General features: G+C 36.2%; 1 protein-coding gene across 3 annotated transcripts in view; it reads left to right on the forward strand.

Moving 5' to 3' along the window:
* The window catches only part of ZNF804A (zinc finger protein 804A), a 344,070-nt gene extending 328,740 nt beyond the window's left edge, over nucleotides 1–15,330 (forward strand). For all 3 annotated transcript variants that reach the window (XM_031651391.1, XM_009182574.3, XM_031651392.1), the window contains exons 3-4: nucleotides 9,438–9,568; nucleotides 11,623–15,330. In XM_031651391.1, coding sequence (XP_031507251.1) covers nucleotides 9,438–9,568; nucleotides 11,623–14,869 — 3,378 coding nt within the window. In that variant the 3' untranslated portion in view covers nucleotides 14,870–15,330. The remainder of the gene's footprint in view (nucleotides 1–9,437; nucleotides 9,569–11,622) is intronic.
* The last annotated feature ends 621 nt before the right edge of the window (nucleotides 15,331–15,951 follow it).

Consider the following 15,951-nt stretch of genomic DNA (forward strand, 5'->3'; position numbering starts at 1 on the left):
CCATCTCGTTACTTGTTATTGGTCTGTTTGAGTTTTGGAGTTCTTCATGGTTCAGTACGTTGTATATGTCTGGGAATTTGTGTATTTCTTCTAGAGTTTTCAATCTATTGGCATGTAGTTGCTCATAGTCGCCACTAATGGTCTTTTGAGTTTCTATGGTATCTGTTGCAATCTCTCCTCTTACATCTCTGATTTTATTTGGATCTTGTCTCTTTTTTTTTTTCCCCTTAGTCTTGCTAAAGGTTTGCCAATTTTGTTTAACTTTTTTAAAAAAAAAAAAAAAACTTATTTTTGTTTCTTTGATGTTTTATATTGTTTCTTTTACTTCATTTTCATTTATTTCCACTCTAATCTTTTTTATTTATTTTTTTCTTCTACTAACTTGGGGTTTGGTTAGCTTGTGTTTTCTAGTTATTTAAGATGAATTCTTAGGTTATTTGAAGTTGTCTTCTTTTTTAGTTTGCTATAAACTTTCCTCTTAGTAATGCTTTGATTGTATCCCATAGATTTTGGTATGTTGCATTTCCATTATCACTTAAGAAGTGTTTTGATTTCCTTATTTATCTCTTTATTGACCCACTGATCATTAAGGAGCATATTGTTTCATTTTCCTTTATTTGTATAGTTTACAAAATTCCTCCTTTTATTGATTTCTAGTTTTATTCCACTGTGGTCAGAGCAGATGCCTAATATTATTTCAAATTTTTTGAACGTTTTAAGATTTGTTTTGTTATGTAACATATGGTCTACTCTTGAGAATGATCTCTATACTGAGGAAAAGAATGTGTATCATGTAGCTGTTGGATGAAATGTGTCATAAATATCTATTAAGTTCATTTAGTCTATAGTACAGGTTAAGTCCAATGTTTCTTTGCTGATTTTCTCTCTGGAATATTTGTGCAATGCTGAAAGTGGATGTTAAAGTCTCTCCAGCTATTATTGTACTGAGGTCTAGCTCTCTATTTAGCTCTAATGTTTGCTTTATAAACTTGGTGCTTCAGTGTTGGGTGCATATATATTTACAATTGTTATATCTTCTTGTTGATTTGATCTTTTTGTAATTATATAGTGACCTCCCTTGTGTTTTCTTACAATTGTTGCCATGGAATCTGTTTATCTCATATAACTATAGCTACTCCTATCCTTTTCTGGTTTCCATTGTCATGGGGTATCTTTTTCCTTCCCTTTATTTTCACTCTATGTGTGTTTTCTTAGGTGATGTGTGTTTCTGGTAAGTAACAGATTATTGGATCTTGGGTTGGTTTTTTTTTTAATTAATTTAACCATTCTATGTCTTTTGATTGGAGAGTTTAGTCCATGTATGCTTAATGTTATTATTGATAAGTGAGAACTTACTACTGCCATTTTGTTATTTGTTTTCTGGTTTTGTTGTGGTCTTCCATTTCTTCTTTCTTTCCTTCTTGTCCTTCTTTCACTAAAGGAAATTTTCTTGGGTGATGTGAATTAATTTCTTTATTTTTATTTGTTGTGTTTCAATTGTATATTTTTTTGATTTGAGATTACTATAAGGCTTGCAAATAGCCTCTTACAACCCACTATTTTAAGCTAACAACTTGACACTTTTTGCATAAACAAACATGAGCAAACAAGCAAAAATAAAACTAATAAGAACTCTATGCTATAACTTTGTTCCCCTCCTATTTTATTTTTTGTTGTTTCTGTTTATATCTTATCTATATCTAATTTTTTCTCTTTTTTTTTTTGAGACGGAGTCTTGCTCTGTCTTATCTATGTCTTTAAAAGTTGTTGTAGTTGTTGTTTTTGATTGTTTCGTCATTTAACCTTTCTATTTAAGAGTAGTTTACACACCACTGTTACAGTGTTACAGTGTTACATGTTTTTCTGTGTGCTTACTATTACCAGTGAATATTGTATCTTCAGATGATTTCTTATTGCTCATTAAAAACCTTTTCTTTCTAACAGAAGTACTCCCTTTAATATTTCTTGTAGGACAATCTGGTATTAATGAAATTCCTCAGCTTTTTTTTGGGAAAGTTGTTATTTCTCCTTCCTGCTTGAAGGATATTTTAAGCAGGTTTACTATTCTAGGGTAAAAGCTTTTTGTTTTTGTTTTTGTTTTTGCTTTTTTCCTTAAGCACTTTAAACACATCATACCACTCTCTCCTAGCCTGTATAGTTTCCATTAAAATGGCTGCTACTGGACATGTTGGACCTCTGTATTATATTGTTTCTTTTCTCTTGCTGCTTTTAGGATCTTTTTTTTTTCCCCCTTGATCTTTGGGAATTTGATTATTAAATGCCTTGAGGTAGTCTTCTTTAGGTTAAATCTTCATGGTGTTCCATAACCTTCTTTTACTTGTATATTGATATCTTCTTTTTTAGGTTTGGGGAGTTCACTTTTATTATCCCTTTGAATAAACCTTGTATCCCCATGTCTTACTTAACATCCTATTTGAGGCCAAAAACTCTTAGATTGTCCCCTTTGAGGGTATTTTCCGGATCCTGTAGGTGTGATTTATTGTTTTTTATCCTTTTTCTTTTGTCTCCTCTGACTTTGTATTTTTAAATAGCCTATCTTCAAGCTAACTAATTTTTTCTTCTGATAGATCAGTTGTTTTTAAGAAACTGTGAAGCATTCTTTAGTTTGCCAATTGCATTTTTCAGCTCAAGAATTTCTGCTTGCTTTATTTTAGTTATGTCAATCTCTTTGTTAAGTTTATCTGATAGAATTCTGAATTCTTTCTTTCTTATCTTCAATATTTTTGAGTTTCCTCACAAGTGCTATTTTGAATTATCTGTATGAAGGGTCACATATCCCTGTTTCTTCAGGGTTGGTCCATCATGTCTTATTAGGTTCCTTTGATGAGATCATGTTTTCCTGGATGGTCTTCGTACTTAGGAATATCTGTCTCTGTCTGGTCATTGAAGAGTTGGGTATTTATTGTAGTCTTCAGAGTTTGGGCTTGTTTGTACCTACACTTTTAGAAGGGTTTTCCAGGTCCAAAAGGACTGTATGTCGTGAACTATGCTGTATCTGCATTAGCAGGCACCCCAAGCCCAGTAATTCTGTGGCTCTTGCAGATTCAGAGATACCATCTCCAAGGTCTTGGACAAGATCCAAAATAATTATCTGGATTACCAGACAGAAACTCCTGTTCTTTTCCCTTACTTTCTCCCAAATAAATGGAGTCTCTCTATCAGTTCTGAGCTGGCTGGAGCTAGGGGTGGAGTGACGTAAACACCCTTGTGGCCACCACCACTTGGATTGCACTGGTTCAGACCTGAAGCCAGCACAGCATTGGGTCTCACCCAAAGTCTGCTATAGCCACTACCTGGCTACCATCTATGTTCACTCAAAACCCTGGGGCTTTACTAATGGCTGGTGGCCTACGTCCTTCCCTTTGGGGAATCAATTTCCTTCAAGCCCCAGCTGGGTCCAGAGGTTATGTCTTAAAGCAAGGGTCCAGAATCAAAAACCTTGGAAGTCTACCTGGTGTTCTGTTGTACTGTGGCTGAGCTGGCACTCAAACCACAAGATTTGTGGAAGTGGTCCTTCCCACTTATCCCTCACATTTCCTGAGGCAGAGGAGCCCCACCCCATGGCCACCACCACCGTAGGCCCGTAGAGAGAACTATCAGGCACTGCTGATATTTCCTTAAGGGTCAGAAGTTCTTCAGTCAGCTTGTGGTGAATATTTCCTGGCCTCGGGCTCAAGCTTCAGGGCAGTGGGCTCCCCTCTGGCCCAAGGCAGATCCAGAAATGCCATGCAAAATCCAAATCCTGGATTCAAGGACCCCAAGGGATCATTTTGTACTCTATCTTCCTGTGGCGGAGCTTGTACCTAAGGTGCAAGACAAAGTCCCCTTTCCTTCTCTCTACTTTTCTCAAGCAGAGGAAGTCTCTCCCCATATCCACCACAACTGGGAATGTGCTGAGAGTTTAACTGGAAGCCAGGAAGTCACAGAGTCTTACGCGAGGCCCACAAAGTACTACCTGGGTGTTGCTGCTGGTTATTCAGGACCCAAGGGCTCTTCAGTTAGCAAGTGATCAATTCTGCCAAAACTAGGTCCTTCCCTTCAAGAAAGTAAGTTTCCTTCTAGCCCAGCATGTGTTTAGAAATGTTTTCCTGGAGCTGGGACCTGGAAAGAGGGTTTCACAACTCTGACTAGTACTCTTTCCTGCAGTGAGTGAGACGGTATCTAAGATGCAAGACAAAGTTCTCCCTGTTCTTCTGTCTCCTCCCCACCCCTCCCCTCCCCTTCCCACCCCTCCCCTCCCCTCCCCTTCCCACCCCTCTTTCTCTTCAAGTAGAATGAAGGGGTCTTTTTGGAGCCACAAGCTCTGCAGCTTGGGGTTAGGGGTGGGGAAGGAGTGGCATCAGCCCTCCCTTAGCCATCCCAGCTGTTATTCAGTTTGTTATGTGCCCCTCCAGTCCACTGGCTCTGAGCCCAGTTCAACAATAGGACTTGCCTAAGAGTTGCAGCCTAGACTGCCACGAGTTGAATAAATAAGGATTAAATAAATAAAGCTGAACTTTATTGAGAGCCCCAGAGCACTCTGGCCCAAGGTGGCAAGGCTTGCAGTAACTCAAGTTCCAACTGCTGTAATAGTCCATTCCCCTCTGGCTAGGGCTGGTTTAAATACTACCTCCATAGGTGAGCATTAGCTGAGTTCAGTTAGGTTTTGCTTTCTGTTGTGACAGGAAAGCACTGAGTTCAACATAATGTCTCACAATTGTTTCTTTCTCACTCTCTCAAGTGCGCAGATTTTTCTCTCCATGCAGAATGGCCACTTCTTGGGGGTTGGGAGAAGGGAGGCATTGGCTATTCAAGACTGTTTATCTTACTTTTTCAGTGCCTCTTTAAGTGAAATGAAGTTAAACCCAGGTACTGTGAGTGCTCACTTCATTTTTGGTTCTTATGAATGTGCCTTTTTTTGTGTGGAAAAATTGTTATACTTGTGGGGTGGGGGAAGATGATTGGTGGAGACTTCTAGTCTATCATCTAGCCTCTCCTCTTTAAATTTACATTTTAAATAGGCACAGTTATCTAAATCTGGAGCTGCTTCCAGCCATGTCTATCGGTCACTTATATTACAAATAACAATAGTATTGGCATTTAATAATTGACTGACTCCTCAATATTCAATGATTATGTCAATGAAACCAGATTATTTGTAAACCTCAATGGTTGCTTTGAAACAGCAAATAGTGAAAGTCCTGGCATTTTTGCATGCTTTCTTTGGAAAATACAGTTTGTTTTTCATTAGAAGCATTGCACTTTTATCTTACCAATGAAATTTAAACCCACTATTTTTAACCATTGATTATTACATTTATTTTATGTATTATATATGTGTATTATATGTGTGTGTGTGTGTGTGTGTGAGTATGTAATAACAATTAACTTTTATACTAAAGATTTTATCAAAAACAGTAAAGTCTGTCTTTTTGGTTTGTTGACTGGAGCTTTTCTAAAGAACCAGTAGGAAATAAATTATCTGTACTTCTTAGAATAAAACTATTTATAACTAATAATCAAAGATCATTTGCTGAATAGCTCTGGTATTAAAACTCTTTCTTGCTTTATTTCACCTGGTACTTTACTTCTTTTACATCTTAATTTAGAAAACTTAGATTCCTGTGTTTGTACAAAGCTGTTCATGGTTCCTGATATACACTCTCATCCTCAACATCCAACCCTTTTTTCTAGTTAATATTTGTATTCCTAAAAACCCAGCACAGATATCACTTTTACCAAGTAGCTGTCTTTAGGATTTTCTTGAGCACTTCTCTCTCTTCATACATGGCACTGTAAGAATATTCCAACCAGTGATTGCTGTTATCTCTTAATGTGTATGTTCACTCCTTATTTCTGTAAAATATACAACACTTGCCCACATATACACTCATAGAAACACACAATGAAAGTAAAAATATTTTCTTTAATTAAAAAAAAAAATCTCGGTCATTTATCAGAGTGACTGCTGCTAGTGCTCAATAATTATCTATTGAATGAGTTTTCATATTACTTTAAGGTTTTAAGAAATGAAAGTGACCAAGACCCTGTATACCTAAAATTTATGAGTAAAATATTCTTGACCTATTATACTGTAATTCTACAACTGTTTTATGAAAATCAATTAATCATTTAATGCATATTATAAAATTATAGCCATTTTAATAGTCATATTAAGGAAATGATTTTAAAGTTTTCCTTTCTGGGAAATATCTATACAACTGAGACATTTATGACATGATTTATCTTTCATCTAAATTCTTCTCTGAAAAGTCTTATCCTATACAAATATGTCCGTGCAAATGAGCATTCTTGAAATATCTTTGTGTAATTCAAAAATATATAGATATATACACATACAAAGACTCTTTCTATAAATCATGTCAATTTAAATATTAGAGATCATTTGAAGCTTAAACTATGTCAGTGTTATATGTCACTTGAGCTACCTCATGCTACATTGGGGAAATTCAGATTTACAATCCAGAATCATCAGTAGCCTACTATTATTTATTCATAGTGATGAACTTTTTAAAATAGATGGAACATTTATAATTTGGAGATTCTAAATGAACTACACAATAATTTTAAAATATTAATAGAACAGAAATTTTATAGACTAGGTATTGTTTTAAGCTCCTGGTACACATAAGTGCATATGTATAAGGTATTTATTAAAACTTTATCCAATTAGTTTGTTAAAATGTAATTAGTGGTATTAGTTCATTCTCATACTGCTAATAAATACATACCAGAAACTGGGAAATTTATAAAGTAAAGAGGTTTGACTCACAGTTCCACATGGCTGGGGAGTCCTCACAATCATGGCAGAAAGTGAAGGAGGACCAAAGTCATGTCTTACATGGTGGCAGGCAAGAGAGCATGTGCAGGGGATCCTCCCATTATAAAACAATTGAATCTCATGAGACTTATTCACTATCACTAGAACAGCACAGGAAAGACCTCCTCTCGGCTGCTTTCACGAGCTGGTGTTCAGTGTCTGTGGCTTTTCCAGGCATATGGTGTAAGCTGTCAGCGGATCTACCATTCTGCTGTCTGGAGAACAGTGGCCATCTTCTCACAGCTCCACTAAGCAGTGCCCAAGTGGGGACTCTATGTGGGGGCTCCCACCCACATTTCCCTTCTGCACTGCCCTAGCAGAGGTTCTCCATGAGGGCTCTGCCCCTGCAGCACACCTCTGCCTGGACATCCAGGCATTTCCATACATCCTGTGAAATCTAGGCAGAGGTTCCCAAACCCTGATTCTTGACTTCTGTGCACCCACAGACTCAACACCATGTGGAAGCCACCAAGACTTCAGACTTGCACCCTCTGAAGCAATGAACTGAGCTGTACATTGGCCCCTTTTACCCATGGCTAGGATGCAGGGCACTAAGGCCTGAGACTGCACAAAGCAACAAGGCTCTGGGTCTGACCCACAAAACTACTTTTTCCTCTCAATGCTCTGGGCCTGTGATGGGGCGGGCTGCTGTGAAGAACCCTGACATGCCCTAGAGATGTTTTTCCCCAATATCTTGGCCATTAACATTTGGCTCCTTGTTACTTATGCAAATTTCTGCAGCCAGCTTGAATTTCTCCTCAGAAAATGGGTTTTTCTTTTCTATCGCATCATCAGGCTGCAAATTTTCCACTTGTATGTTCTGCCTCCCTTTTAAACATAAGTTGTAATTCCAAACCCTAACTTTGTGAATACATAAAACTGAATGCTTTTAACAGCCCCTAAATCACCTCTTGAATGCTTTGCTGCTTAGAAGTTTCTTCCAAAAAATTTCACAAATCTCTAGGGCAGGGGCAAAATGTTATCAGTCTTTTTGCTAAAGCATAACAAGAGTAACCTTTATTTCAGTACCCAACAAGTTCCTCATCTCCATCTGAGACCACCTCAGCCTGGACTTTATTATCCATATCACTATCAGAATTTTGGTCTAAGCCATTTGACAAGTCTCTAGGAGGTTTCAAACTTTCCCATATCTTCCTGTCTTCTGAACCCTCCACACTGTTCCAACTTCTGCCTGTTACCCAGTTCCCAAGTCACCTCAACATTTTCAGGTATCTTTAGAGCAGCACCCCACTACCCGGCACCAATTTACCGTATTAGTTAGTTCTCATGCTGCCAACAAAGACACATCGGAGATTGGGTAATATATAAAGGAAAGAGGTTTAATTGACTCACAGTTGCACATGGCTGGGGAGACCTTACAATCATGGTGGGAGGCAAAGGAGGAGCAAAGTCATGTCTTACGTGGAGGCAGGCAAGAGAGCATGAGCAAGGAAACTCCTCTTCATAAAACCGTCAGATCTCATGAGACTCATTCACTATCTCAATGACAGTATGGACCCACCCCCATGATTCAATTACCTCCCACTGGGTACTTCACACCACACATGGGAATTATGGATGCTACAATTCAAGATGAGATTTGGGTGGGGACACAGCCACATTATATCACTAGTGTAAGTGAGTCCTACTCAAGATTCTGACATATTACAATCGCATAACAACATGAACCATTAGGGAAAATAGTACTTTTATTATTTTTAATAACTGTACACATCATGAAAGTACATAGTGAAAATATTTGGCGCACAAGACAATTTTGATGTCTCTAAAATTATGCCACACACATGGCTATTTAGCAATTATGTTCGAGTTGGCATACTGTTTTTCTTGCCATCAACCCAGAAAATGAACTTCTTTAACACAGATGAAAGATAATACCCAATGTAGTAAGAATTTCTAGAAAAATAGTACTAATTTTCTTCCAATATCTTGAAATGTGCCTGCTGCTTGAGAGAAGGGGTTGTTTTAAATCACATCAGGAGAGATCATTTGTCTTAACGGATTAACATAAATAATGCACTCTCAGAACACACAAAAAGGGCTGCTCTGCCTATGGAGTAGCCATTCTTTATTCATTTACTTTCCTAATATACTTTTCACTTAAACACACACAAACACACACACATACACACACATACACGAACATAAACACAAAGGACCAGATAACTTTCTAATACGCTGTACATCAAAATATAAGAAAACGTATTGTATGTAACTCAAATATATAAGCAAGTTGAATTTTTTTGGAAATTTGGGATTTATAAGACACAAATGCTTCATCTGAATTACACGGAGAAACAGCAGGAAACAATCAATATGAAGACATTAAAGTTTTCAATTCCAATTTGCCTAAAGCATAGATATAAATTTTACTATGGTGTAATAATATGCTTTGGCTTTTTCACGAGCCAAAGTACAAGAAAATATTTTTGTTAGAAGTGGATTGTCATGAATGTTGTGTTTACCTTTCAATGAGGTCAAAGATGATGCATTGGAAAATTTCAACAATAACATGAAACTTTACTTACTGCTATAGACCAAAATATAATTAACCATTTCCAACATTTTTTAACAGAGGCTCAAGGAACTGAAACAAAGGGAATTTGCTCGAAATGTAGCATCTAAATCCAGGAAAGATGAAAGAAAACAGGAAAAGGCACTCCAACGCCTGCACAAGCTGGCTGAGCTAAGAAAGGAAACTGTATGGTGAGTATCCAATGAAATCGTATGTTTTCTTAAAACATGACCAAAAAAGGGGTATAGGGGGAGTCAGAAATAAAGGGCACAAATCTATTTATTTCGGTACCCAGAATAAGGCAGACATGTTTTCATGGCCTTCTGTAGGCTGTAAACAGTAATTTGAATTAGAATTTTATGCAAACACCTGTTTAATGCACATTTCAATAAAAAGCCAAAATTACTGTAATTTTGGATTAAAAAATAAATTTTATGTTGTTATTTAAGCTATCTTAGTTGAAAGCTTATCCCATTTCTTGATTTGGGGTAAAATATTTGATTGAGGAAGAGAGCAAGGCAGTATCTTATGAACATTTTGACAAAAAGAGTTTTTAGAGATACTTTTTAAAATGAAAATTTGGAGAACTTCTATTTAAAATTATGTTTAAGATTCCTTTTCTAAAAAAGGATAAGAATTTTGCTTGAGAAGCAGACCAACATTAAGTGTGCTGTGAATAAACTGTAACTGGGCTGTTAGAGGCTCACAACTCTTAAACTTTGACCTGCTTCTAACTGTGAGCAGCTATTAGGTGTGAACAGTATTGTATTTCAGACTTTACAATTCAAGCCAGGGCAAAGCTATTAAAAAGAAGACTTTTTAAAAGTAGTCTTTGTTTCTCCAATAAATAAGTTCTCTTTTATTATTGTCTATACAAAAATTACTTCATTCCAAATCTACTTTTTGCTGAATAATATTATGTGATACATTGACACATCGAAACATTGTTAGAGATGCCAAATTTGTAAAAGACAAAATAAAATGTATACGTATTTGGAATCCTACTTGGAACTGTTAAAAACAGACGTTACTGCTGTTCAGTTTCACAAATCAGGTATGTTTACATTTTATGGTAATGCGTAAAAAATTATACAAATTTTAACTATAGAGAATCATGAAACCTATGTAACTTAACGCTCTATAAATAGCATTTGCAAATATAAATTATGATGTATTAAGTGAACTAGAGCTAATAATGATAAACACAAAAAAGCAACACTGCTTATCTAAAGTATTATCTTCTGTATAAAGCACATGTTTTACATTATACACACAGCCATACATACATGGTTTTTCAATTAATTTTGTGCTTCAAAAGATGGGAAAAGAAAGTCGTTCTGTTACTTAGCAGATAGAACAATGAAGCAATACATTGTGTTAGTGGTTAGATAAAGGAAATGTCCAACTAAAATTTTCTTGTCCACTTATAGTATCTAAAACACTGACATTTTAGAATAGCAGGAATTTTCTTCATACTCTGTTCTGTTATGTTAAGGATAAGGTTTAGGGTTTTCTTATATTTATGTGTTTGTCAGTATAGTTCTTTTCATCAGAACTCACTACAGTGTAATGTAATTCCAAATAAATTATATTTTAAGAGAATTGTCTTTTATCCTGCATTTACTGCATGTTATGATATAATGTGTAACTTCAGGATAATTTTAAATATTGAGACTAACAATTTCAAAAGAGTCAAAGCTCTCATCAAGCTAGTACTATCTCTTAGTTACCTTTGCCCATACGAATTGGGCTATAGTAGACTCTTGGTGAATGCTGGGTGAATTGAATTGTTCAACTGAATTCCCAGCTTTTCTGAAGTCATGATTAAGGGTTTTGTTTAGAACTTTCATCATATTTGCCATATAGCATCAATGATATTAAGTATTTGTGAATCAAAAGTAATTTTACCTTAGACAATACAACACTCTAAAATATCACTGAAGAGACCATGAAGGTAGAAAATTTTGGTCAGATAACACTGGTTAAGAATATATCCTCAGCATTGGTCTTAACAGCTATAAAAGCAACTTCAGGACAGTATTTCCAAGTTATTCCAAACAGTAACAAACAAATAAATGGTATTGTGGCACCATGGAAAGTACTTACACCATATGAAGGCAATTCTGTTACAATGATTTAAAAATTTGAAAAAAATATTTTAATGAATTTTTAAAGATGTAAGTGCTTGACTATTTTTTTTCTCAAAAGTGTGCTATTTAACACACACTTCTGTTTCTTTCTCTAGTGCTCCTGGAAGTGGCCCCATGTTCAAATCAACAACTGTTACTGTGAGAGAAAACTGTAAAAATGAAATTTCCCAACGAGTTGTTGTGGATTCAGTTAATAACCAGCATGATTTCAAATATACTTTGATTCATAGTGAAGAGAATACTAAAGATGCTACCACTGTTGCTGAGGATCCAGAAAGTGCAAATAATTATACAGCCAAAAATAACCAAGTTGGGGATCAAGCCCAGGGGATTCACAGACACAAAATCGGCTTTTCTTTTGCATTTCCAAAGAAAGCGTCCGTGAAGCTAGAGTCCTCCGCTGCAGCGTTCTCTGAATACAGTGATGATGCCTCAGTGGGAAAAGGATTTAGCAGAAAAAGTAGATTTGTCCCCAGTGCTTGTCATCTTCAACTGTCTTCACCAACAGATGTACTTTTGAGTTCTGAAGAGAAAACTAACTCTTTTCACCCACCAGAGGCAATGTGCACAGACAAAGAAACTGTTCAAACTCAAGAGATAAAAGAAGTCTCTAGTGAAAAAGATACATTATTATTACCTTCATTTTGCAAACTTCAACTTCAGTTATCTTCTGATGCAGATAATTGTCAAAATTCAGTCCCATTAGCAGATCAAATACCACTGGAGGGTGTTGTTATTAATGAAGACATACCTGTGAGTGGTAACAGTTCTGAGTTGTTAGGAAATAAATCCACAGTTCTTGACATGTCTAATGATTGCATATCTGTGCAAGCTACCGCAGAGGAAAATGTTAAGCATAACGAGGCATCTGCAACTGAGGCTGAAAATAAAAATGATCCCAAGACAGTGGCCCCTTCAAATACTGAAGAGGTTAGTATAACTATAAATAAGAAAACAAATTTCTGCAAAAGACAATGTGAGCCATTTGTACCTGTCCTTAACAAACACAGATCTACAGTTCTTCAGTGGCCATCAGAAATGCTGGTTTATACAACTACTAAACCATCAATTTCCTATAGCTGTAATCCTCTATGTTTTGACTTCAAGTCTACTAAAGTAAATAATAATCTAGATAAAAATAAGCCAGCTTTAAATGATCTTTGTTCTCAGCAGAAGCAAGAAGATATTTGCATGGGACCAGTTTCAGATTGCAAGAATGTATCTACAAAAGGACTCACTGATTATGAAATTGGAAGTAGCAAAAATAAACACACCCAAGTCACTCCTCTTTCGGCTGATGATATTCTCTCCAGTAGTTGTAATTTTGGAAAAAATGAGAATATGGTTCAGAGGTATAAAAATATTTCCTGTAAGATCAGAGAAACAGAAAAGTATAATTTTACTAAAAGTCAAATAAAACAGGGCACTCTAGATGAAAAATACAACAAAATAAGGTTGAAAGAGACTCATGAATACTGGTTCCATAAAAGTAGAAGAAAGAAAAAAAGAAAAAAGTTATGTCAGCATCATAATATGGAGAAAACCAAAGAATCAGAAACTCGCTGCAAAATGGAAGCAGAGAGTAGTTACACTGAGAATGCTGGGAAATATCTACTGGAACCAATTTCAGAAAAGCAGTATTTAGCTGCAGAGCAATTATTAGACTCACATCAGCTACTTGATAAAAGGCCCAAATCAGAATCCATATCCTTAAGTGACAATGAAGAAATGTGTAAAACATGGAATACCGAATACAACACTTATGATACTATCGGTTCTAAAAACCAGTGTAAAAAGAACACAATACTTTTCAATGGACAATCAAATCCAAGAATGATACATTCTGGGAAACATAATTTAACATATTCTAGAACTTACTGTTGTTGGAAAACCAAAATGTCAAGTTGTAGTCAGGATCACAGAAGCTTAGTTCTTCAACATGATATGAAATGCATGAGTCAGAATCAGGCTGTTAAAAGAGGTTACAATTCTGTCATGAATGAATCAGAAAGATTCTATCGAAAACGTAGACAACATTCACATTCTTATTCTTCAGATGAAAGTTTGAATCGACAGAATCATTTACCAGAAGAATTTTTGAGGCCACCAAGTACTTCAGTTGCTCCCTGTAAACCTAAAAAGAAACGGAGGCGAAAAAGAGGCAGATTCCATCCCGGATTTGAAACTTTAGAACTCAAAGAAAATACAGATTATCCCATGAAAGACAATTCTTCCTTAAGTCCTCTGGATAGGTTAATAAGTGAAGACAAAAAAGAGAAAATGAAACCACAGGAAGTTGCAAAAATCGAAATGAACTCAGAACAAACAAACCAATTAAGAAACAAACTGTCTTTCCACCCTAGCAATCTCCTTCCTTCTGAAACCAATGGTGAAACTGAGCATTTAGAAATGGAGACCACTTCTGGTGAATTGTCAGATGTTTCTAATGATCCCACCACATCTGTCTATATAGCTAGTGCTCCAACAAAAGAAGCACTTGACAATACCTTGCTTGAACACAAAGAAAGAAGTGAGAATATAAATATTAATGAAAAGCAAATTCCTCTTAAGGTGCCTAATATTGAACGGAACTTTAGACAGTCACCGCCTAAATCCTATCTTTGCCATTATGAACTGGCTGAGGCCCTTCCACAAGGAAGGATGAATGAGACGCCAACTGAGTGGCTGCGTTGTAATTCAGGAATCCTTAACACACAACCACCATTACCATTCAAGGAAGCACATGTGAGTGGTCATACCTTTGTAACAACTGAGCAAATCCTGGCTCCATTAGCTTTACCAGAGCAAGCATTATTGATCCCACTAGAAAACCATGACAAATTCAGAAACGTACCATGTGAGGTCTACCAGCACATTCTACAGCCAAACATGCTGGCCAACAAGGTTAAATTTACCTTTCCTTCAGCTGCCCTCCCACCTCCTAGCACACCTCTGCAGCCTTTGCCTTTGCAGCAGTCCTTATGTTCTACCTCTGTAACCACTATCCATCACACTGTCTTGCAGCAGCACGCTGCAGCTGCCGCAGCTGCCGCTGCAGCCGCAGCTGCAGGAACCTTTAAAGTGCTTCAGCCACACCAACAGTTTCTTTCCCAAATCCCAGCTCTCACCAGAACCTCATTACCTCAGCTCTCAGTAGGACCAGTAGGACCGAGGCTTTGTCCTGGGAACCAGCCAACTTTTGTTGCTCCTCCTCAGATGCCAATCATTCCAGCTTCTGTTCTTCATCCTAGCCATCTCGCTTTCCCATCTTTACCCCATGCGCTCTTTCCTTCACTGCTTTCCCCACACCCTACTGTCATCTCTTTGCAACCTCTCTTCTAGTCATCACCATAATGGGAAAAACAATACTCTTGTGAAAACTATTGCTATATGCGTAAGTGTTCATCTATGTGGGTACATGGCTATTTAACTGGTGGAAATAAACTGGTCGATATATGGCCTCACTGGTTTGAAATCATTTACTGTAAGTGTAATGATGCAAATAAATCCCTAAGTTTCTGATATATAATATTATTAAAGCACTGAATAGTTTGAAAATCAATACAATATATGCTGTATATTAAAATGATGTCTTAAGAGTATGTATAATGTACATAAAATATATTTATAGTACTCTAATTTATGTTGTAAAGTATGCTCCCTCAGTTTTTCTTAATCTTTGTGTATTTGCACCTATTTAATGTTTAGACAAAGCTGATGGCACTATGTTTTGTACCATGTTCCTTGAAACTGTAAATTCAGTGAAAAATATCTCTTGCAATAAATTTTTGTTAACTAAGTAAATCAAACTTTTGTTTTCAGTTGGTTTTCACTGTTTTAGGAACATATAGTAACAATAGGTGTTGAATTTATATTATTTTACTCATACACAGGAATCTCTGAATCTCCAAGGCCCATCAAAATATCCTTGCAGCTCTATCAATACTTCAACTATGATACAATCTTTTAAAATAGTATAACAGAGAGTTGATTTGTTTTTCAGTTTTTTCCAATGTTACTCATATTCAAAGTTTACTATATTTTCTAAACAATTGGCCCCCTCTTTAGACAGTAATCCATGGAAATTCATGTTAAAGTAATTTTAGTATTTGGGTGGGTAATAACTCAAAAATATGCAAAGTATGTAGTATGCTTTCTGGAACTCTAGAACAGGACTAATAGACAAGCCATGGTAAATAACCAATGTAAGTGCTTATAATGTTTAAATTCCGAAATTTATTGTGTTTATTTTTAATTATTGTGGGAAATACATGGAAATGTTGGCATGAATGAAGGAATAGGTTTAACTTTGATAAATCACTGCCTGTTATGTAACATCTTGGGATGAATGGCACAAACACAGTCTGTAGAAAGATGTTACTCTTAATTGAGAATCTGCAAGTGGAATGGAGAGTAAATAAATA

Source organism: Papio anubis, chromosome 10 (assembly GCF_008728515.1).
Source record: "Papio anubis isolate 15944 chromosome 10, Panubis1.0, whole genome shotgun sequence".
NCBI lineage: Eukaryota > Metazoa > Chordata > Mammalia > Primates > Cercopithecidae > Papio > Papio anubis.